Source organism: Convolutriloba macropyga, chromosome 3 (assembly GCF_964194025.1).
Source record: "Convolutriloba macropyga chromosome 3, txConMacr16.3, whole genome shotgun sequence".
NCBI classification, from domain to species: domain Eukaryota; kingdom Metazoa; phylum Xenacoelomorpha; order Acoela; family Convolutidae; genus Convolutriloba; species Convolutriloba macropyga.
Genome location: NC_134470.1, coordinates 75,452,416 through 75,469,625, shown reverse-complemented (window position 1 = coordinate 75,469,625; position 17,210 = coordinate 75,452,416). Strand labels below are relative to the sequence as shown.

Genomic DNA, 17,210 nt, shown 5'->3' with positions numbered 1-17,210 from the left:
TTGGAAGAGGATTGCATATCAAAACAACTTACTTTTGATGCAATTGGGACCGCTTGGTCACATTCTTTTCTGAGATCAGTGGCACCATTTTCAGGCCACTTAATTTGATTTTTCTGCTCCTGAGGATATTTGGAGGACTCTTAACGCCTGCTTCAAAACCATGTATCAACGCAATCTCCCATATTATATAAGCATTGTTTGGTTGCCTCTTGTTCCTTTAATCTTTTTCTAATAGCTCAAGTCTTCCGGCATTTTAGAGAGTCGTTGTCAATAATTTGAGCGTCGTTTTTCTCGTGACTACTGGGCAACGATTTATAATGGGACATTGTCAAAGCCTGAAATAGATAAAACATTGTATGTAAGGGAAAATGTTGGGTTAACTTGAAGTGAACGACGATTTAGGCTAATAACAAGAAAAGCCAGTTAAACAAATGATTTAATAAAACAAAAAACGGAACACCGCTTGTTCAAATTGGTTCAACATTTAATAAAAAAGAAAGCCCCAGGTTTGGCCTATCTTTTCCTGAACAACCGTCAACTGCCGATTATCTGACTTCACTCTGGCAGATGCCATTCGGAAGCTCAACTAAATCTTTAGCAATTACCAATACCTTAGTGTCAAATCTATGATCATTATGCGCAGAGGAGTTTTGACTCAAACATATATGGGAGTTAAATAACTCCTTTTCCCGATAAAATTCAATTTTAATAAAAAAATGATATAGTGAATTCTGAACTATTCGTATTAAAAACAACATTTTTCGTTGGCAAGCCGGCATGAAAACTCTAGCTTCCTCACTGCACATAGACTTGATACTCCATGCCATTTGGTTTACTTCAAACAAATCCCTGACCCGATGAAAATACTAAACAAAAAAAATTATTCGAAGAAACGGCAACTTTTCCTATGAAATAAATTTTTCATATGAAATTTTTGAAATAATTCGTTACATTGCTGAAGTCCCTACATTGTTACACTCTGCCTACATTGCTGATGCTCTGTAAAGATCTATATATGCAGAACGCCGGATTTCTGGGTTCGAAGCCATCCCTACTCTGTTTTTTGTGCCCATAGACAAAATTTTGTGTTTTTTGTTGCCTTTGTCTGCATTTTGCATTACTGAGTTAACATATCTTTGAGTTATAGACGACACGTGATATCATTCATGAAATCAACTGCCTTTGATCTTTTCTGGATCAGTTAAACACAGCATATTAAAAAATGCTGATTTTAAAGTCTTTTTAACTTTGAGTGACCTTTAAAAGATAAAACACAACTTTGAAATTTTCGTCTATTGCTTTAAATCCTTTCGTAGTAGGTTAGGAACAAATTATCATTCTCAAATATTGAACTAGTATCAGCGGCAGAGCTCTGTGAGATATTTTTCTATCTAAAAGAGAAGAGCTAAATGAATATGAGGACGCTTTCATCTAGAAAGAAGTACTATGGGATACTACAAAACTAGATTTTGTTAACTTTCAAGATAACGCTTTCCTTTAATTTTTAAGGATTTGTTAAATGTAACTTGAGAGTTCAAACAGCCTAAAAACGCACAAAAACGAGGAGTCATTATTGGAGCTAACGCCAGTTATGAAACGTATGAGAGCGAATAACATACCTCCCTGGGCACTACACGATGGTTTTTTTTTAGACTTCATAATCTTTTTAACTTTTTGTTATATAGGTTCATCTTATAAGAACAAATTGTACCACCACTTTATAAAAAGTGTAAATGAAGAGAATTTAAGATCAATTTTTATAACCAAATAGAGGCTAGAATGTGCTAAAAGTAAACTTGTATAGTGAATTTACGATGTTAAACTGATTTTTGAAATATTAAACTGTTTCAACCGCTTTTGTAGACCTTACATCGCATTCCATGCTATCAGCTACTAACTTTCATGTTCCAAACTGAAAAGTTTTGTTTTCAAAGACAACGCAGGTAAAAACATTTTATTAACTGAATGCAGAAACATATTAAACACGATGTTGATTTAGATTTTATTTAGCCGTAAATTGTATCTCAAGCAACTGGTTTCTTTTATTTGCTTTAAAATATTGGCAAAAAAAAAACAAAATATTATGACCTTAAAGAAGGTGTATATGAAGCAATATTTCTTCAATGCGACCAAAATCTCAAATAGGCTCCAGAATATTAAAAATTGAATTTGTTAAAGTGGTAAAGCTTTTAAAATAACATTTTTTAGTCCTTAAATTGGGAGCAGTTTACTTCATATTGGAGTCATTATTGGAGCTAACGCCAGTTATGAAACGTTTGAGACCGAATAACATACCTCCCTGGGCACTACACGATGGTTTTTTATAGACTTCATAATCTTTTTAACTTTTTGTTAGATAGGTTCATCTTTTTAAAGCAAATTGTACCCCCACTTTATAAAAATTGTAAATGAAGATAATTAAAGATCAAATTTTAGAACCAAATAGAGGCTAGAATGTGCTAAAAGTAAACTTGTATAGTGATTTTACGATGTTAAACTGATTTTTGTAATATTAAACTGTTTCAACCGCTTTTGTAGACCTTACATCGCATTCCATGCTATCAGCTACTAACTTTCATGTTCCATACTGAAAAGTTTTGTTTTCAAACACAACGCAGGTAAAAACATTTTATTAACTGAATGCAGAAAAATATAAAACAAGATGTTGATTTTGGATTTTATTTAGCCTTAAATTGTATCTCAAGCAACTGGTTTCTTTTATTTGCTTTGTAATATAGGCAAAAAAAACAAAATATTATGACCTTAAAGAAGGTGTAGATGAAGCAATATTTCTTCAATGCGATCAAAATCTCAAATGGGCTCCAGAATGTTAAAAATTGAATTTGTTAAAGTGGCAAAGCTTTTCAAATCAACATTTTTTAGTCCTAAATTCGGAGCAGTTTACTTCATATTGGAGTCATTATTGGAGCTAACGCCAGTTATGAAACGTTTGAGACCGAATAACATACCTCCATGGGCAGTACACGATGATTTTTTTATGGACTACATAATCTTTTTAACTTTTTGTTATATAGGTTCATCTTATTAGAACAAATTGTACCCCCACTTTTTAAAAAGTGTAAATGAATATAATTAAAGATCCATTTTTAGAACCAAATAGAGGCTAGAATGTGCTAAAAGTAAACTTGTATAGTGAATTTACGATGTTAAACTGATTTTTGTAATATTAAACTGTTTCAACCGCTTTTGTAGACCTTACATTGCATTCCATGCTATCAGCTACTAACTTTCTTGTTCCAAACTGAAAAGTTTTGTTTTCAAAGACAACGCAGGTAAAAACATTTTATTAACTCAATGCAGAAAAATATAAAACACGATGTTGATTTAGATTTTATTTAGCCGTAAATTGTATCTCAAGCAACTGGTTTCTTTTATTTGCTTTGTAATATAGGAAAAAAAACAAACTATTATGACCTTAAAGAAGGTGTAGATGAAGCAATATTTCTTCAATGCGATCAAAAACTCAAATAGGCTCCAGAATGTTAAAAATTGAATTTGTTAAAGTGGCAAAGCTTTTAAAATCAACATTTTTTAGTCCTAAATTCGGAGCAGTTTACTTCATATTGGAGTCATTATTGGAGCTAACGCCAGTTATGAAACGTTTGAGAGCGAATAACATACCTCCCTGGGCACTACACGATGGTTTTTTTAGACTTCATAATCTTTTTAACTTTTTGTTATATAGGTTCATCTTATAAGAACAAATTGTACCACCACTTTATAAAAAGTGTAAATGAAGAGAATTTAAGATCAAATTTTATAACCAAATAGAGGCTAGAATGTGCTAAAAGTAAACTTGTATAGTGAATTTACGATGTTAAACTGATTTTTGTAATATTAAACTGTTTCAACCGCTTTTGTAGACCTTACATCGCATTCCATGCTATCAGCTACTAACTTTCATGTTCCAAACTGAAAAGTTTTGTTTTCAAAGACAACGCAGGTAAAAACATTTTATTAACTCAATGCAGAAAAATATAAAACACGATGTTGATTTAGATTTTATTTAGCCGTAAATTGTATCTCAAGCAACTGGTTTCTTTTATTTGCTTTGTAATATAGGAAAAAAAAACAAACTATTATGACCTTAAAGAAGGTGTAGAAGAAGCAATATTTCTTCAATGCGATCAAAAACTCAAATAGGCTCCAGAATGTTAAAAATTGAATTTGTTAAAGTGGCAAAGCTTTTAAAATCAACATTTTTTAGTCCTAAATTCGGAGCAGTTTACTTCATATTGGAGTCATTATTGGAGCTAACGCCAGTTATGAAACGTTTGAGAGCGAATAACATACCTCCCTGGGCACTACACGATGGTTTTTTTTAGACTTCATAATCTTTTTAACTTTTTGTTATATAGGTTCATCTTATAAGAACAAATTGTACCACCACTTTATAAAAAGTGTAAATGAAGAGAATTTAAGATCAATTTTTATAACCAAATAGAGGCTAGAATGTGCTAAAAGTAAACTTGTATAGTGAATTTACGATGTTAAACTGATTTTTGAAATATTAAACTGTTTCAACCGCTTTTGTAGACCTTACATCGCATTCCATGCTATCAGCTACTAACTTTCATGTTCCAAACTGAAAAGTTTTGTTTTCAAAGACAACGCAGGTAAAAACATTTTTTTAACTGAATGCAGAAACATATTAAACACGATGTTGATTTAGATTTTATTTAGCCGTAAATTGTATCTCAAGCAACTGGTTTCTTTTATTTGCTTTAAAATATTGGCAAAAAAAAACAAAATATTATGACCTTAAAGAAGGTGTATATGAAGCAATATTTCTTCAATGCGACCAAAATCTCAAATAGGCTCCAGAATATTAAAAATTGAATTTGTTAAAGTGGTAAAGCTTTTAAAATAACATTTTTTAGTCCTTAAATTGGGAGCAGTTTACTTAATATTGGAGTCATTATTGGAGCTAACGCCAATTATGAAGGGTGTGAGAGCGAATAACATACCTCCCTGGGCACTACACGATGGTTTTTTATAGACTTCATAATCTTTTTAACTTTTTGTTAGATAGGTTCATCTTTTTAAAGCAAATTGTACCCCCACTTTATAAAAATTGTAAATGAAGATAATTAAAGATCAAATTTTAGAACCAAATAGAGGCTAGAATGTGCTAAAAGTAAACTTGTATAGTGATTTTACGATGTTAAACTGATTTTTGTAATATTAAACTGTTTCAACCGCTTTTGTAGACCTTACATCGCATTCCATGCTATCAGCTACTAACTTTCATGTTCCAAACTGAAAAGTTTTGTTTTCAAAGACAACGCAGGTAAAAACATTTTATTAACTGAATGCAGAAAAATATAAAACACGATGTTGATTTAGATTTTATTTAGCCGTAAATTGTATCTCAAGCAACTGGTTTCTTTTATTTGCTTTAAAATATAGGCAAAAAAAAAACAAAATATTATGACCTTAAAGAAGGTGTATATGAAGCAATATTTCTTCAATGCGATCAAAATCTCAAATAGGCTCCAGAATGTTAAAAATTGAATTTGTTAAAGTGGCAAAGCTTTTAAAATCAACATTTTTTAGTCCTAAATTCGGAGCAGTTTACTTTATATTGGAGTCATTATTGGAGCTAACGCCAGTTATGAAACTTTTGAGAGCGAATAACTTACCTCCCTGGGCACTACACGATGGTTTTTTTTAGACTTCATAATCTTTTTAACTTTTTGTTATATAGGTTCATCTTATAAGAACAAATTGTACCACCACTTTATAAAAAGTGTAAATGAAGAGAATTTAAGATCAATTTTTATAACCAAATAGAGGCTAGAATGTGCTAAAAGTAAACTTGTATAGTGAATTTACGATGTTAAACTGATTTTTGAAATATTAAACTGTTTCAACCGCTTTTGTAGACCTTACATCGCATTCCATGCTATCAGCTACTAACTTTCATGTTCCAAACTGAAAAGTTTTGTTTTCAAAGACAACGCAGGTAAAAACATTTTATTAACTGAATGCAGAAACATATTAAACACGATGTTGATTTAGATTTTATTTAGCCGTAAATTGTATCTCAAGCAACTGGTTTCTTTTATTTGCTTTAAAATATTGGCAAAAAAAAACAAAATATTATGACCTTAAAGAAGGTGTATATGAAGCAATATTTCTTCAATGCGACCAAAATCTCACATAGGCTCCAGAATATTAAAAATTGAATTTGTTAAAGTGGTAAAGCTTTTAAAATAACATTTTTTAGTCCTTAAATTGGGAGCAGTTTACTTAATATTGGAGTCATTATTGGAGCTAACGCCAATTATGAAGGGTGTGAGAGCGAATAACATACCTCCCTGGGCACTACACGATGGTTTTTTATAGACTTCATAATCTTTTTAACTTTTTGTTAGATAGGTTCATCTTTTTAAAGCAAATTGTACCCCCACTTTATAAAAATTGTAAATGAAGATAATTAAAGATCAAATTTTAGAACCAAATAGAGGCTAGAATGTGCTAAAAGTAAACTTGTATAGTGATTTTACGATGTTAAACTGATTTTTGTAATATTAAACTGTTTCAACCGCTTTTGTAGACCTTACATCGCATTCCATGCTATCAGCTACTAACTTTCATGTTCCAAACTGAAAAGTTTTGTTTTCAAAGACAACGCAGGTAAAAACATTTTATTAACTGAATGCAGAAAAATATAAAACACGATGTTGATTTAGATTTTATTTAGCCGTAAATTGTATCTCAAGCAACTGGTTTCTTTTATTTGCTTTAAAATATAGGCAAAAAAAAAACAAAATATTATGACCTTAAAGAAGGTGTATATGAAGCAATATTTCTTCAATGCGATCAAAATCTCAAATAGGCTCCAGAATGTTAAAAATTGAATTTGTTAAAGTGGCAAAGCTTTTAAAATCAACATTTTTTAGTCCTAAATTCGGAGCAGTTTACTTTATATTGGAGTCATTATTGGAGCTAACGCCAGTTATGAAACTTTTGAGAGCGAATAACTTACCTCCCTGGGCACTACACGATGGTTTTTTTTAGACTTCATAATCTTTTTAACTTTTTGTTATATAGGTTCATCTTATAAGAACAAATTGTACCACCACTTTATAAAAAGTGTAAATGAAGAGAATTTAAGATCAATTTTTATAACCAAATAGAGGCTAGAATGTGCTAAAAGTAAACTTGTATAGTGAATTTACGATGTTAAACTGATTTTTGAAATATTAAACTGTTTCAACCGCTTTTGTAGACCTTACATCGCATTCCATGCTATCAGCTACTAACTTTCATGTTCCAAACTGAAAAGTTTTGTTTTCAAAGACAACGCAGGTAAAAACATTTTATTAACTGAATGCAGAAACATATTAAACACGATGTTGATTTAGATTTTATTTAGCCGTAAATTGTATCTCAAGCAACTGGTTTCTTTTATTTGCTTTAAAATATTGGCAAAAAAAAACAAAATATTATGACCTTAAAGAAGGTGTATATGAAGCAATATTTCTTCAATGCGACCAAAATCTCAAATAGGCTCCAGAATATTAAAAATTGAATTTGTTAAAGTGGTAAAGCTTTTAAAATAACAATTTTAGTCCTTAATTCGGAGTAGTTTACTTAATATTGGAGTCATTATTGGAGCTAACGCCAATTATGAAGGGCGTGAGAGCGAATAACATACCTCCCTGGGCACTACACGATGGTTTTTTATAGACTTCATAATCTTTTTAACTTTTTGTTAGATAGGTTCATCTTTTTAAAGCAAATTGTACCCCCACTTTATAAAAATTGTAAATGAAGATAATTAAAGATCAAATTTTAGAACCAAATAGAGGCTAGAATGTGCTAAAAGTAAACTTGTATAGTGATTTTACGATGTTAAACTGATTTTTGTAATATTAAACTGTTTCAACCGCTTTTGTAGACCTTACATCGCATTCCATGCTATCAGCTACTAACTTTCATGTTCCAAACTGAAAAGTTTTGTTTTCAAAGACAACGCAGGTAAAAACATTTTATTAACTGAATGCAGAAAAATATAAAACACGATGTTGATTTAGATTTTATTTAGCCGTAAATTGTATCTCAAGCAACTGATTTCTTTTATTTGCTTTAAAATATAGGCAAAAAAAAACAAAATATTATGACCTTAAAGAAGGTGTATATGAAGCAATATTTCTTCAATGTGATCAAAATCTCAAATAGGCTCCAGAATGTTAAAAATTGAATTTGTTAAAGTGGCAAAGCTTTTAAAATAACATTTTTAGTCCTTAATTCGGAGTAGTTTACTTAATATTGGAGTCATTATTGGAGCTAACGCCAGTTATGAAAGGTGTGAGAGCGAATAACATACCTCCCTGGGCACTACACGATGGTTTTTTATAGACTTCATAATCTTTTTAACTTTTTGTTAGATAGGTTCATCTTTTTAAAGCAAATTGTACCCCCACTTTATAAAAATTGTAAATGAAGATAATTAAAGGTCAAATTTTAGAACCAAATAGAGGCTAGAATGTGCTAAAAGTAAACTTGTATAGTGATTTTATGATGTTAAACTGATTTTTGTAATATTAAACTGTTTCAACCGCTTTTGTAGACCTTACATCGCATTCCATGCTATCAGCTACTAACTTTCATGTTCCATACTGAAAAGTTTTGTTTTCAAACACAACGCAGGTAAAAACATTTTATTAACTGAATGCAGAAAAATATAAAACACGATGTTGATTTTGGATTTTATTTAGCCTTAAATTGTGTCTCAAGCAACTGGTTTCTTTTATTTGCTTTGTAATATAGGCAAAAAAAACAATATATTACGACCTTAAAGAAGGTGTAGATGAAGCAATATTTCTTCAATGCGATCAAAATCTGAAATGGGCTCCAGAATGTTAAAAACTGAATTTGTTAAAGTGGCAAAGCTTTTAAAATCAACATTTTTAGTCCTAAATTCGGAGCAGTTTACTTCATATTGGAGTCATTATTGGAGCTAACGCCAGTTATGAAACGTTTGAGAGCGAATAACATACCTCCATGGGCAGTACACGATGGTTTTTTTATGGACTACATAATCTTTTTAACTTTTTGTTATATAGGTTCATCTTTTTAGATCAAATTGTACCCCCACTTTTTAAAAAGTGTAAATGAAGATAATTAAAGATCAATTTTTAGAACCAAATAGAGGCTAGAATGTGCTAAAAGTAAACTTCTATAGTGATTTTACCATGTTAAACTGATTTTTGTAATATTAAACTGTTTCAACCGCTTTTGTAGACCTTACATCGCATTCCATGCTATCAGCTACTAACTTTCATGTTCCAAACTGAAAAGTTTTGTTTTCAAAGACAACGCAGGTAAAAACATTTTATTAACTCAATGCAGAAAAATATAAAACACGATGTTGATTTAGATTTTATTTAGCCGTAAATTGTATCTCAAGCAACTGATTTCTTTTATTTGCTTTGTAATATAGGCAAAAAAAACAAACTATTATGAACTTAAAGAAGGTGTAGATGAAGCAATATTTCTTCAATGCGATCAAAATCTCAAATAGGCTCCAGAATGTTAAAAATTGAATTTGTTAAAGTGGCAAAGCTTGTAAAATCAACATTTTTTAGTCCTAAATTCGGAGCAGTTTACTTCATATTGGAGTCATTATTGGAGCTAACGCCAGTTATGAAACGTTTGAGAGCGAATAACATACTTCCCTGGGCACTGCACGATGGTTTTTTAGACTTCATAATCTTTTTAACTTTTTGTTATATAGGTTCATCTTTTAAGAACAAATTGTACCACCACTTTATAAAAAGTGTAAATGAAGAGAATTTAAGATCAAATTTTATAACCAAATAGAGGCTAGAATGTGCTAAAAGTAAACTTGTATAGTGAATTTACGATGTTTAGCTGATTTTTGTAATATTAAACTGTTTCAACCGCTGTTGTAGACCTTACATCGCATTCCATGCTATCAGCTACTAACTTTCATGTTCCAAACTGAAAAGTTTTGTTTTCAAACACAACGCAGGTAAAAACATTTTATTAACTGAATGCAGAAACATATTAAACACGATGTTGGTTTAGATTTTATTTAGCCGTAAATTGTATCTCAAGAAACTGGTATCTTTTATTTGCTTTTTAATATAGGCAAAAAAAACAAATTATGACCTTAAAGAAGGTGTAGATGATGCAATATTTCTTCGATGCGATCAAAATCTCAAATAGGCTCCAGAATGTTAAAAATTGCATTTGTTAAAGTGGCAAAGCTTTTAAAGTTGGCATTTTTTAGTCCTAAATTCCTAGCAGTTCACTTCATAATTTGTTGTCGTGAACATCTGGTTAAAATATTGGTGAATTAATTGTTTTTGCAGTTGAAATTCAGGCTGAAATATCTGGAATTATTATTAGGCCAAAATAGTAATCATCATAATTACAAAGAGGATACCATAAGTTTTCTTACAAAAGTGGCTAGTGGAATAGAAACTATTTTTGCTATTAAAAGGAATACAAAATTAAGCAAGAATTAGTCTGAAGATTTTTCTATTTCTCAATCATGTACACAATTTTATAGAATATTCCCTTTTGCTAAATTTGCTAAAGGAAAACTCTTAAAATTGATGAAATTGATGATTGTTCCAAAACAAATCAGATGCCGTGCGATAACGTTTTGCGCAGGGAAATTACATTTGATCTATAATTTGAAACAATTGATGTTTAAGTTGTTATTAAATAGATATTTATCTTCTTGTTAGCGGTTATAAAATTATGCATTTTTACATACAATGTCATGTTGTACACCAATCCCATTTTACTTAGTGTTTTGCATTTTTTTTCAAAAAAAAATTACAATTGCAAATTAACTTTCTTGGAAGCGGTGAAGTGATCATAGAGTTAAGCTCGGCAGCTCAGTCGAAAATGAAAACTTAAACGGGCCTTCTTCTTTAATAAGTATGAGAATTTCAGTTGTCAATTTTGATGGCGGTCAGTATATACATTCAAATACCCCAAACAATGTGCACTGGTTTAATGCAAAGTTCATCATCTACTTTCTTCTTGTCGAAAAAGGACGAAAGTCTTGGTGAAATAACTTTTTTTCAAGCAGAATCAAGTTCATGCGAAATTTTTCCATCTATTTCATCTAGGAAGCATACGCAGAGTGGATTGGGAAAAAGTGATGTGAAACGAGAATTTAATCGTGAAGTTAAACCAACAGTGGTTCCAAAAATCAAGAAAATGAACAGTCAACCACCATCGCCAATTCAAGTCACTAACAATTTTCAACAAGATCCAAACGACTTCATAGCAACTTCCCAATCCCTAGACACGGGCAAGAAATCTTTCTCATGCAAATTGTGTGGGTTTGAAGTATTGTCGAGGTCGAATTTGGTGCGACATATAAACTTGAAACATATTTCCTCGAATACAGAAGCAATTGCGTGTACAATTTGTGATCATACAACCAGGCTGAAGGAAAACATGAAGAAACATTACATAGGGAAGCATAAACTACCTGAAGCTATGGCAAAAGCTGCTCTTGCTTGATTAGAAAGCTTAAAACTTGTTCAGATTTCAGATAACGACCTTAGACTTTACACATTTTTCTTGGAAACATTAAATTACGTGCCAATTAATAGTTTCGCCTTTCTTTCATGTTTCTGACAATCATAATGACGTATAATTTTGAAGTAATTTAATCCAATTCTTACTTGCTTGCGTGTCCGTAAGAAACTCCGAGACAGTTTTGTGAAGCGTTCCTTTTCTCGACATTTGCCATACTTAATTTAGTGTCACAGTGAAGATAACCGAAACATGGTCAAGGCTTGTTTCACGCCAGAAATTCGAATGTCTCTATTCTCAGATTACTTCCTGTACTCAAATGACATTTCCGGTTGTCGTGGTTTTAAGTCTGCTTTTCTTTTCCTCATTTTCTATAGGTGGTTAGAACCTTTGAGGGGAAAGTTGATTGTAACGTTAAATAGAATCGGACGCTAGACCGTCTTAGCGTGAAAAATAACCTTAACTCACGTCAAATTGTGACCGTTTAATTCTTTTGAAATAAATGCTTTTCTTTTATTATGACTAATCTTGTTTTGACATCAAAATTTCAGTGGTTCTCTTATCTGATAGCCGATCATTATTAATTTGTTAAGCTGTTTTCACGCCCTGATTGTGGGTTAACAATAAAATCAGCAAACGTTACTACATTTCAAACAAAATATGTCATTTATTATAGTTTTTAGCATTTGAATGAAGAAATAAACCACACAATTTAATTTTAGCGAACGAAGAAAATGAAAATTAAGAAATAAAAACGGCCCAATGTGTTTTGGTAAATTTGATTTTCTTGGAGTATTTTTTTTCATTGAAAAACAATTCATGTTGCATTTTCCTTAGCTGTTTGTGTAAAAGTTTTAATTGCGGCTTTATTTGTGTGAGGCTCTATTCTTGAACATACGCCTTCCAAATGAGAACAACAGTTATCAAGTTAGAGATAAACCTAATAACTTGACTATTAAAATTTGTACGGTAAACAGCCTTTGATAGTCAACAAAACACATGAAACAAAAACAGAAAAAAGAACATTTTAAGAATAACTTTTTTCCATTTTTCATTAAGTCGAAATCATTGAAACACGTCGTTTTGTGCTGAAATCCTCACTATCTCACGATGCTATTTCACACTATACTATGTCACAATAAAAAACATATTAATAAAGCTAAGGGATAGAGACAAAAATTCGATTTAACGAATCAATTATAAAAAAAACTTTTCGGCAACTTCGGAAAAAAGCGTCCACGCATTGAAACTATTAGCTGCAAACTAAAAAATTTGAGTGGTTAAAGTTTTGTTGCAATAGAAAGCTGAAGAAATCTGTTATTTTTGAGATTAATTGTTAAGACAACAAAAACAACAACAAATGCGGGCAAGACTAAAAGAACATTAATATTTTATCAAAACAGTGTCACTATCGTAGAAACAATTAGCTATCAGCAAAATACCTCAAATAGTTTCACTTTTGCTTTATTATAAGCCCAATGGGACCTGTCATTAATGACACTTAAATGACGAGACAACAGGAAAGATCGCAAATGCGTGTAAAACACAAAAATTCATCAAAAATTTTTGAAAAAAAAAACAATTTTCAAAGAGTATCAGAGTCATTGATAATGTCTCTCAGGTAGCCAAAGTACGAAAACAGCAAGATTTCCTCTGAATTAATTGAATTTAGACAAATTTGATGTTAAAAGTAATTATCGCAAAATAATAACTTTATTTTCCATCTCTACCTTGATTCTGGTTTGCTAATGTTTTTCGCGATGAGTTTTTCCTGAACTGAATTTGATTATCTTTGTTCATTGTTCAATCTCATGCAATTTTCTGATGGATTACATATCACGTTAATTTGTTCTGATTGATGCCGAAGTGCATGTTTGGTAGTTCATGTATTTCTAGAATTGTCTTTTTTGTGCCGCCACATTTCTTATGGCTAATGAAATGGACTCAGTGTTTATATTTGACATTTTTCTTGGGTTTTCATATTCCGGAAGCAGGTCTGTCGATTTCGCCGTAGAAGTGCGAACTGAAGCAGTTGTACAAAAGCAAACTGCTGAGATATAATTTCCCTTCTAATATCAAGAGGAAATTTGTTACTTGCGTTTTTACTTTGCGCAGCTTTCGCCTATCAGTCATTTTTTTGACCTCTTGTGTAACAAAAATCTTTTCGAATTCCACTATTTCAATCAGTTTAATTTGCTTTCATTTGATTTTTGTGTCTACTATTGATGAAAGCGTTTCAAATCTTTGTACTATTTCGGACAGGTTTATTCAGTCTCGTATGATAAAAAATTGTATCCCAGAATTTTTTCAGGAGAGCTCAAGAGGAGTACTTTTGTCTTCTGTTCAAAAAGTTTGTGCAGGCGTATTTTGCAATATTATATAATCGATGTTTTTGATTTCGTAGTAGCATATAGGGGGTTTGAAAAGCTTTGATAAAGACAATACGTTGGGTATTTTCTGATTTCTTTCCGGTTTTATTTTCTGTTATTTTCGGACTTAGTGTAGAGTTATTTTCCAATAATTAATGCACTCCTGAGCAAACAGATATCAAAACTGGGGTTTGTGAGCATGAAAAATTTATTTTTTGGGCTTTGTAAGAGGAAACACTTTACAGATAATATTATTATATGCTAAAAAGAGTTTCCTGGTCATAGACATCGATTTGAATCAAGTAAGTATCAGAAAATGTTCTCTCATAAAAGTATGAATGTTTTGGTAAACTTTATTTTAGCTGAATTTATGTTATTTCAGGATTATGTACTCACAGACCACAAACTTTAGTTTTAATAATGAAGGTATTCAAGCTCTGTTCCTTGTAGTTAAAATCTGCGATAAATTCAAAAACAAGACGGCTCATGTGAGACCGTGCGTTGCACAGAATGTTCCAACATACGTCCCATGTTTTTGAAAATTTTTTCTTTGGAAGAGCTCTTCTGACTATCAGTTTTGCAGAACTCAAATGGAAGCAATTCTTTGAAGCAACCATGATTACATCCTACCTTAGTATGAAAACTAAAAAAATCTCAACCCCTATTACGATATGATTTTAACCAATATCAAATGACACCCATTTTTAATTACTTTACAGCATAATGCAGTTAAATGAAAATGAATTTTAGCAAGAGCAGTCAGTCGCAAAGAAAAATTAGCTTTAACAAACACAGACAGTAATTTGCAAAATAAAGGTGAAGCAATCATTTTCCAGGCTAGAAGTAACAAACAACTAATTTGTATCATCTAATTTATTTCATTGAGAATGTTTTCTACTGACAAAATATTCACCGGATAGTTGGACTTGTGATCTTCTAAAAAACCGCTCGCAAAAATTATCACCGAATATCAAGCAATCATCAAAAGTTCGGGTTGTTGATCGTGTCAAGTTCTGTTTTTTTTTTGTTAGAACTCTATTGAAAGTTGTTTTTGTCATATATCGATGATTTCTCATATATACGTACAATTTCTGTTCGTGAAAAGTTTAGATCAAAGACAACAAAACGTTCAATTGTTATGTGACAAATCGAAGAGTTAGTATGAAGATAAAATTAAAAAACTTTCTTACTGAAATGCTGAAGTGTTATTGTATGTTGACCTTGCGCATGTGGTCTCTTTTTGTTTCATAATTCATTAAACTGTCAGTTAAATGAAGAGAAGAAGTTCTAAAGTCAACCAAGCAAAAGATGAGAGGACGTTTGCGATGTTGGCAAAAATAAAGTTCTTTGTTTTGTTTTTGTCTCAAATGGCTACTTGTTCAGTTTTTCGCAACAATTTTTCCATATATGATCGATTCGGTTGAACATAGTTGCATGGAACCCTTATTTATTTGGTTGATTTGATTGTTGCCGCTATTTAGAAAAAAAAACATTTTCTACCCCAATAAAAACTTTACTTGTTTCTTTTATATGAATTGAAAAAATAAATGCTTCTTGTTGAAATCCCATTAAATAGGTCTCCTAATTGAAATGAGCAGCACAAACTTCGGAGTCGATTTAAGTCTGAAGTCAGGAGGTTGAAATAACATTTTTATTGCCATTTCCACAACTAGTTGCCTTTCCCGTTGTGATGTTTTTGAACATTATGTGAGAACTAGTTGTGTGATTTTTTGTATTAACAAATAAATTGATAAAGTGTTACAATGAAAAAGGTTTACGTTGCATAGCGTATATTTGTGCAAAAGTTTACTAGAAGAATATGATTTTTACGTTTCCAAAAATTATTTTGGCTTAAGTTTCCCAATTTTTTTCTTTAAAGCGAAAATAGAGTGGTAATCTTTTACGTTTTTCCACATTTTATGTTGGCTTACATGGCTGATCAATTGTAATTCAATGGAGTGCTAAAATGCTTAAGTGTTATGAAGCATCACGGGCACTCATTAGAAACTAAAATAAACAGACAATTTTTCTTTCTTTCGCACCGCAGTCTTTGATGTTGTCGTCTCAAATATCGCATGTTTGCCTAATTCGCTAACAATTTCAACAAATCAATGTTCAAGTGAAACAAGGAAGTTAGTTTTGAGGTTTAGGTTAGGGGCCCAAAGAATTTAGTAAAATAAGTTAATTTCTCTAAAGTGATAAAAACTTTAACTTTCTCTTAACTAAAAAGAGTTAATAATTTTACCATACTTTTACCGTTGAAATCAATAGTCTTTGATATAGAAGACAATATTTTGATACAAATTATTTTGTTCGAGTGGCCAGAGAAACCAACATCGAGAAAAACAAAAATTTTCTTTTTTCTCTTGAAAATCAGATTTCTGTTTTTTTTTGTATATAAGTAGTATCACCTGTGTTCCTTTAGGCACGGCTTAGAGCAAATAAAACAAATTTTTTTTCATAAAGCAATAAAAAGTTAGTAAGAGTCGTTTATGGCTTCGAAGAAAAAGGAAAGTAGTTGATCTTTTTCTTTTTAGTGATTAAAATTTATCGTCTGTATCTTTTGGATTCACAATTCCTGTAACGTTTTCTGTTTTGGTTAACTCAAATGTCTGTTTAAAGAAAAGAAAGTTAAGGTCTGAATTGGGTACTAAGAAGATTCGAAATTGCTCGAGAAAAGTAAAAAACGCTGTTGTTTTTTTACTTTATTATTTTTCGAATACTTAATTTGGATGTTTTCCGTTTGGGAACCCACCCCAGCTTAGCGGGTGTTTATTATTTGCACCCCACAGACGCAAATGTCATATTTTCACATTGTGATTTCCGGTGTAATGGCGGGTGCTATGTAACTGGGGTTGCAATACGTGCTGGGCGCACACACGTAAAGCATTATATGGATAACGTGTCTTTGTTCCGTTATTAAACGAATTTGTATAATCTAATATAATTGTTTTTCATATTTTCATGACAATTTTTCTAGCAACTGTTCCAAAGTAATTTAGTTTCCTCCTCTAGGCCCTCAAAAATTTTTCCTTTTCTTGTTTTCCTTACAATTTTAAACAGCTGCCTTTTCCCAACCAGCAATGAAATTATTAGCTTTTTTTAAGAAAAATCAAAACTAGTCTCTAAGGGCTACAAAATGATGTTTGTTTTTTTTCTCAACGATGCGTAGACAAAAATTAGAAATTTAACTAACGAATTATCCCCGAAAAGGGGAAATTTTTCCCTGTATAATCTACGGAACTGGCAGAAGGACTTTCTTAGCAGAAGGACATATTCTCAAACTTT

The 17,210-nt window shown here is 31.3% G+C and overlaps 1 protein-coding gene across 1 annotated transcript in view; it reads left to right on the top strand.

Annotated features, from left to right (window-relative positions):
- Positions 1-11,705, top strand: part of LOC142337286 (uncharacterized) — a 29,044-nt gene extending 17,339 nt beyond the window's left edge. The window contains exon 2 of the mRNA XM_075386472.1: positions 11,139-11,705. Within this exon, the coding sequence (XP_075242587.1) occupies positions 11,139-11,538 (400 nt within the window). The 3' untranslated portion in view covers positions 11,539-11,705. The remainder of the gene's footprint in view (positions 1-11,138) is intronic.
- Positions 11,706-17,210: the final 5,505 nt, after the last annotated feature.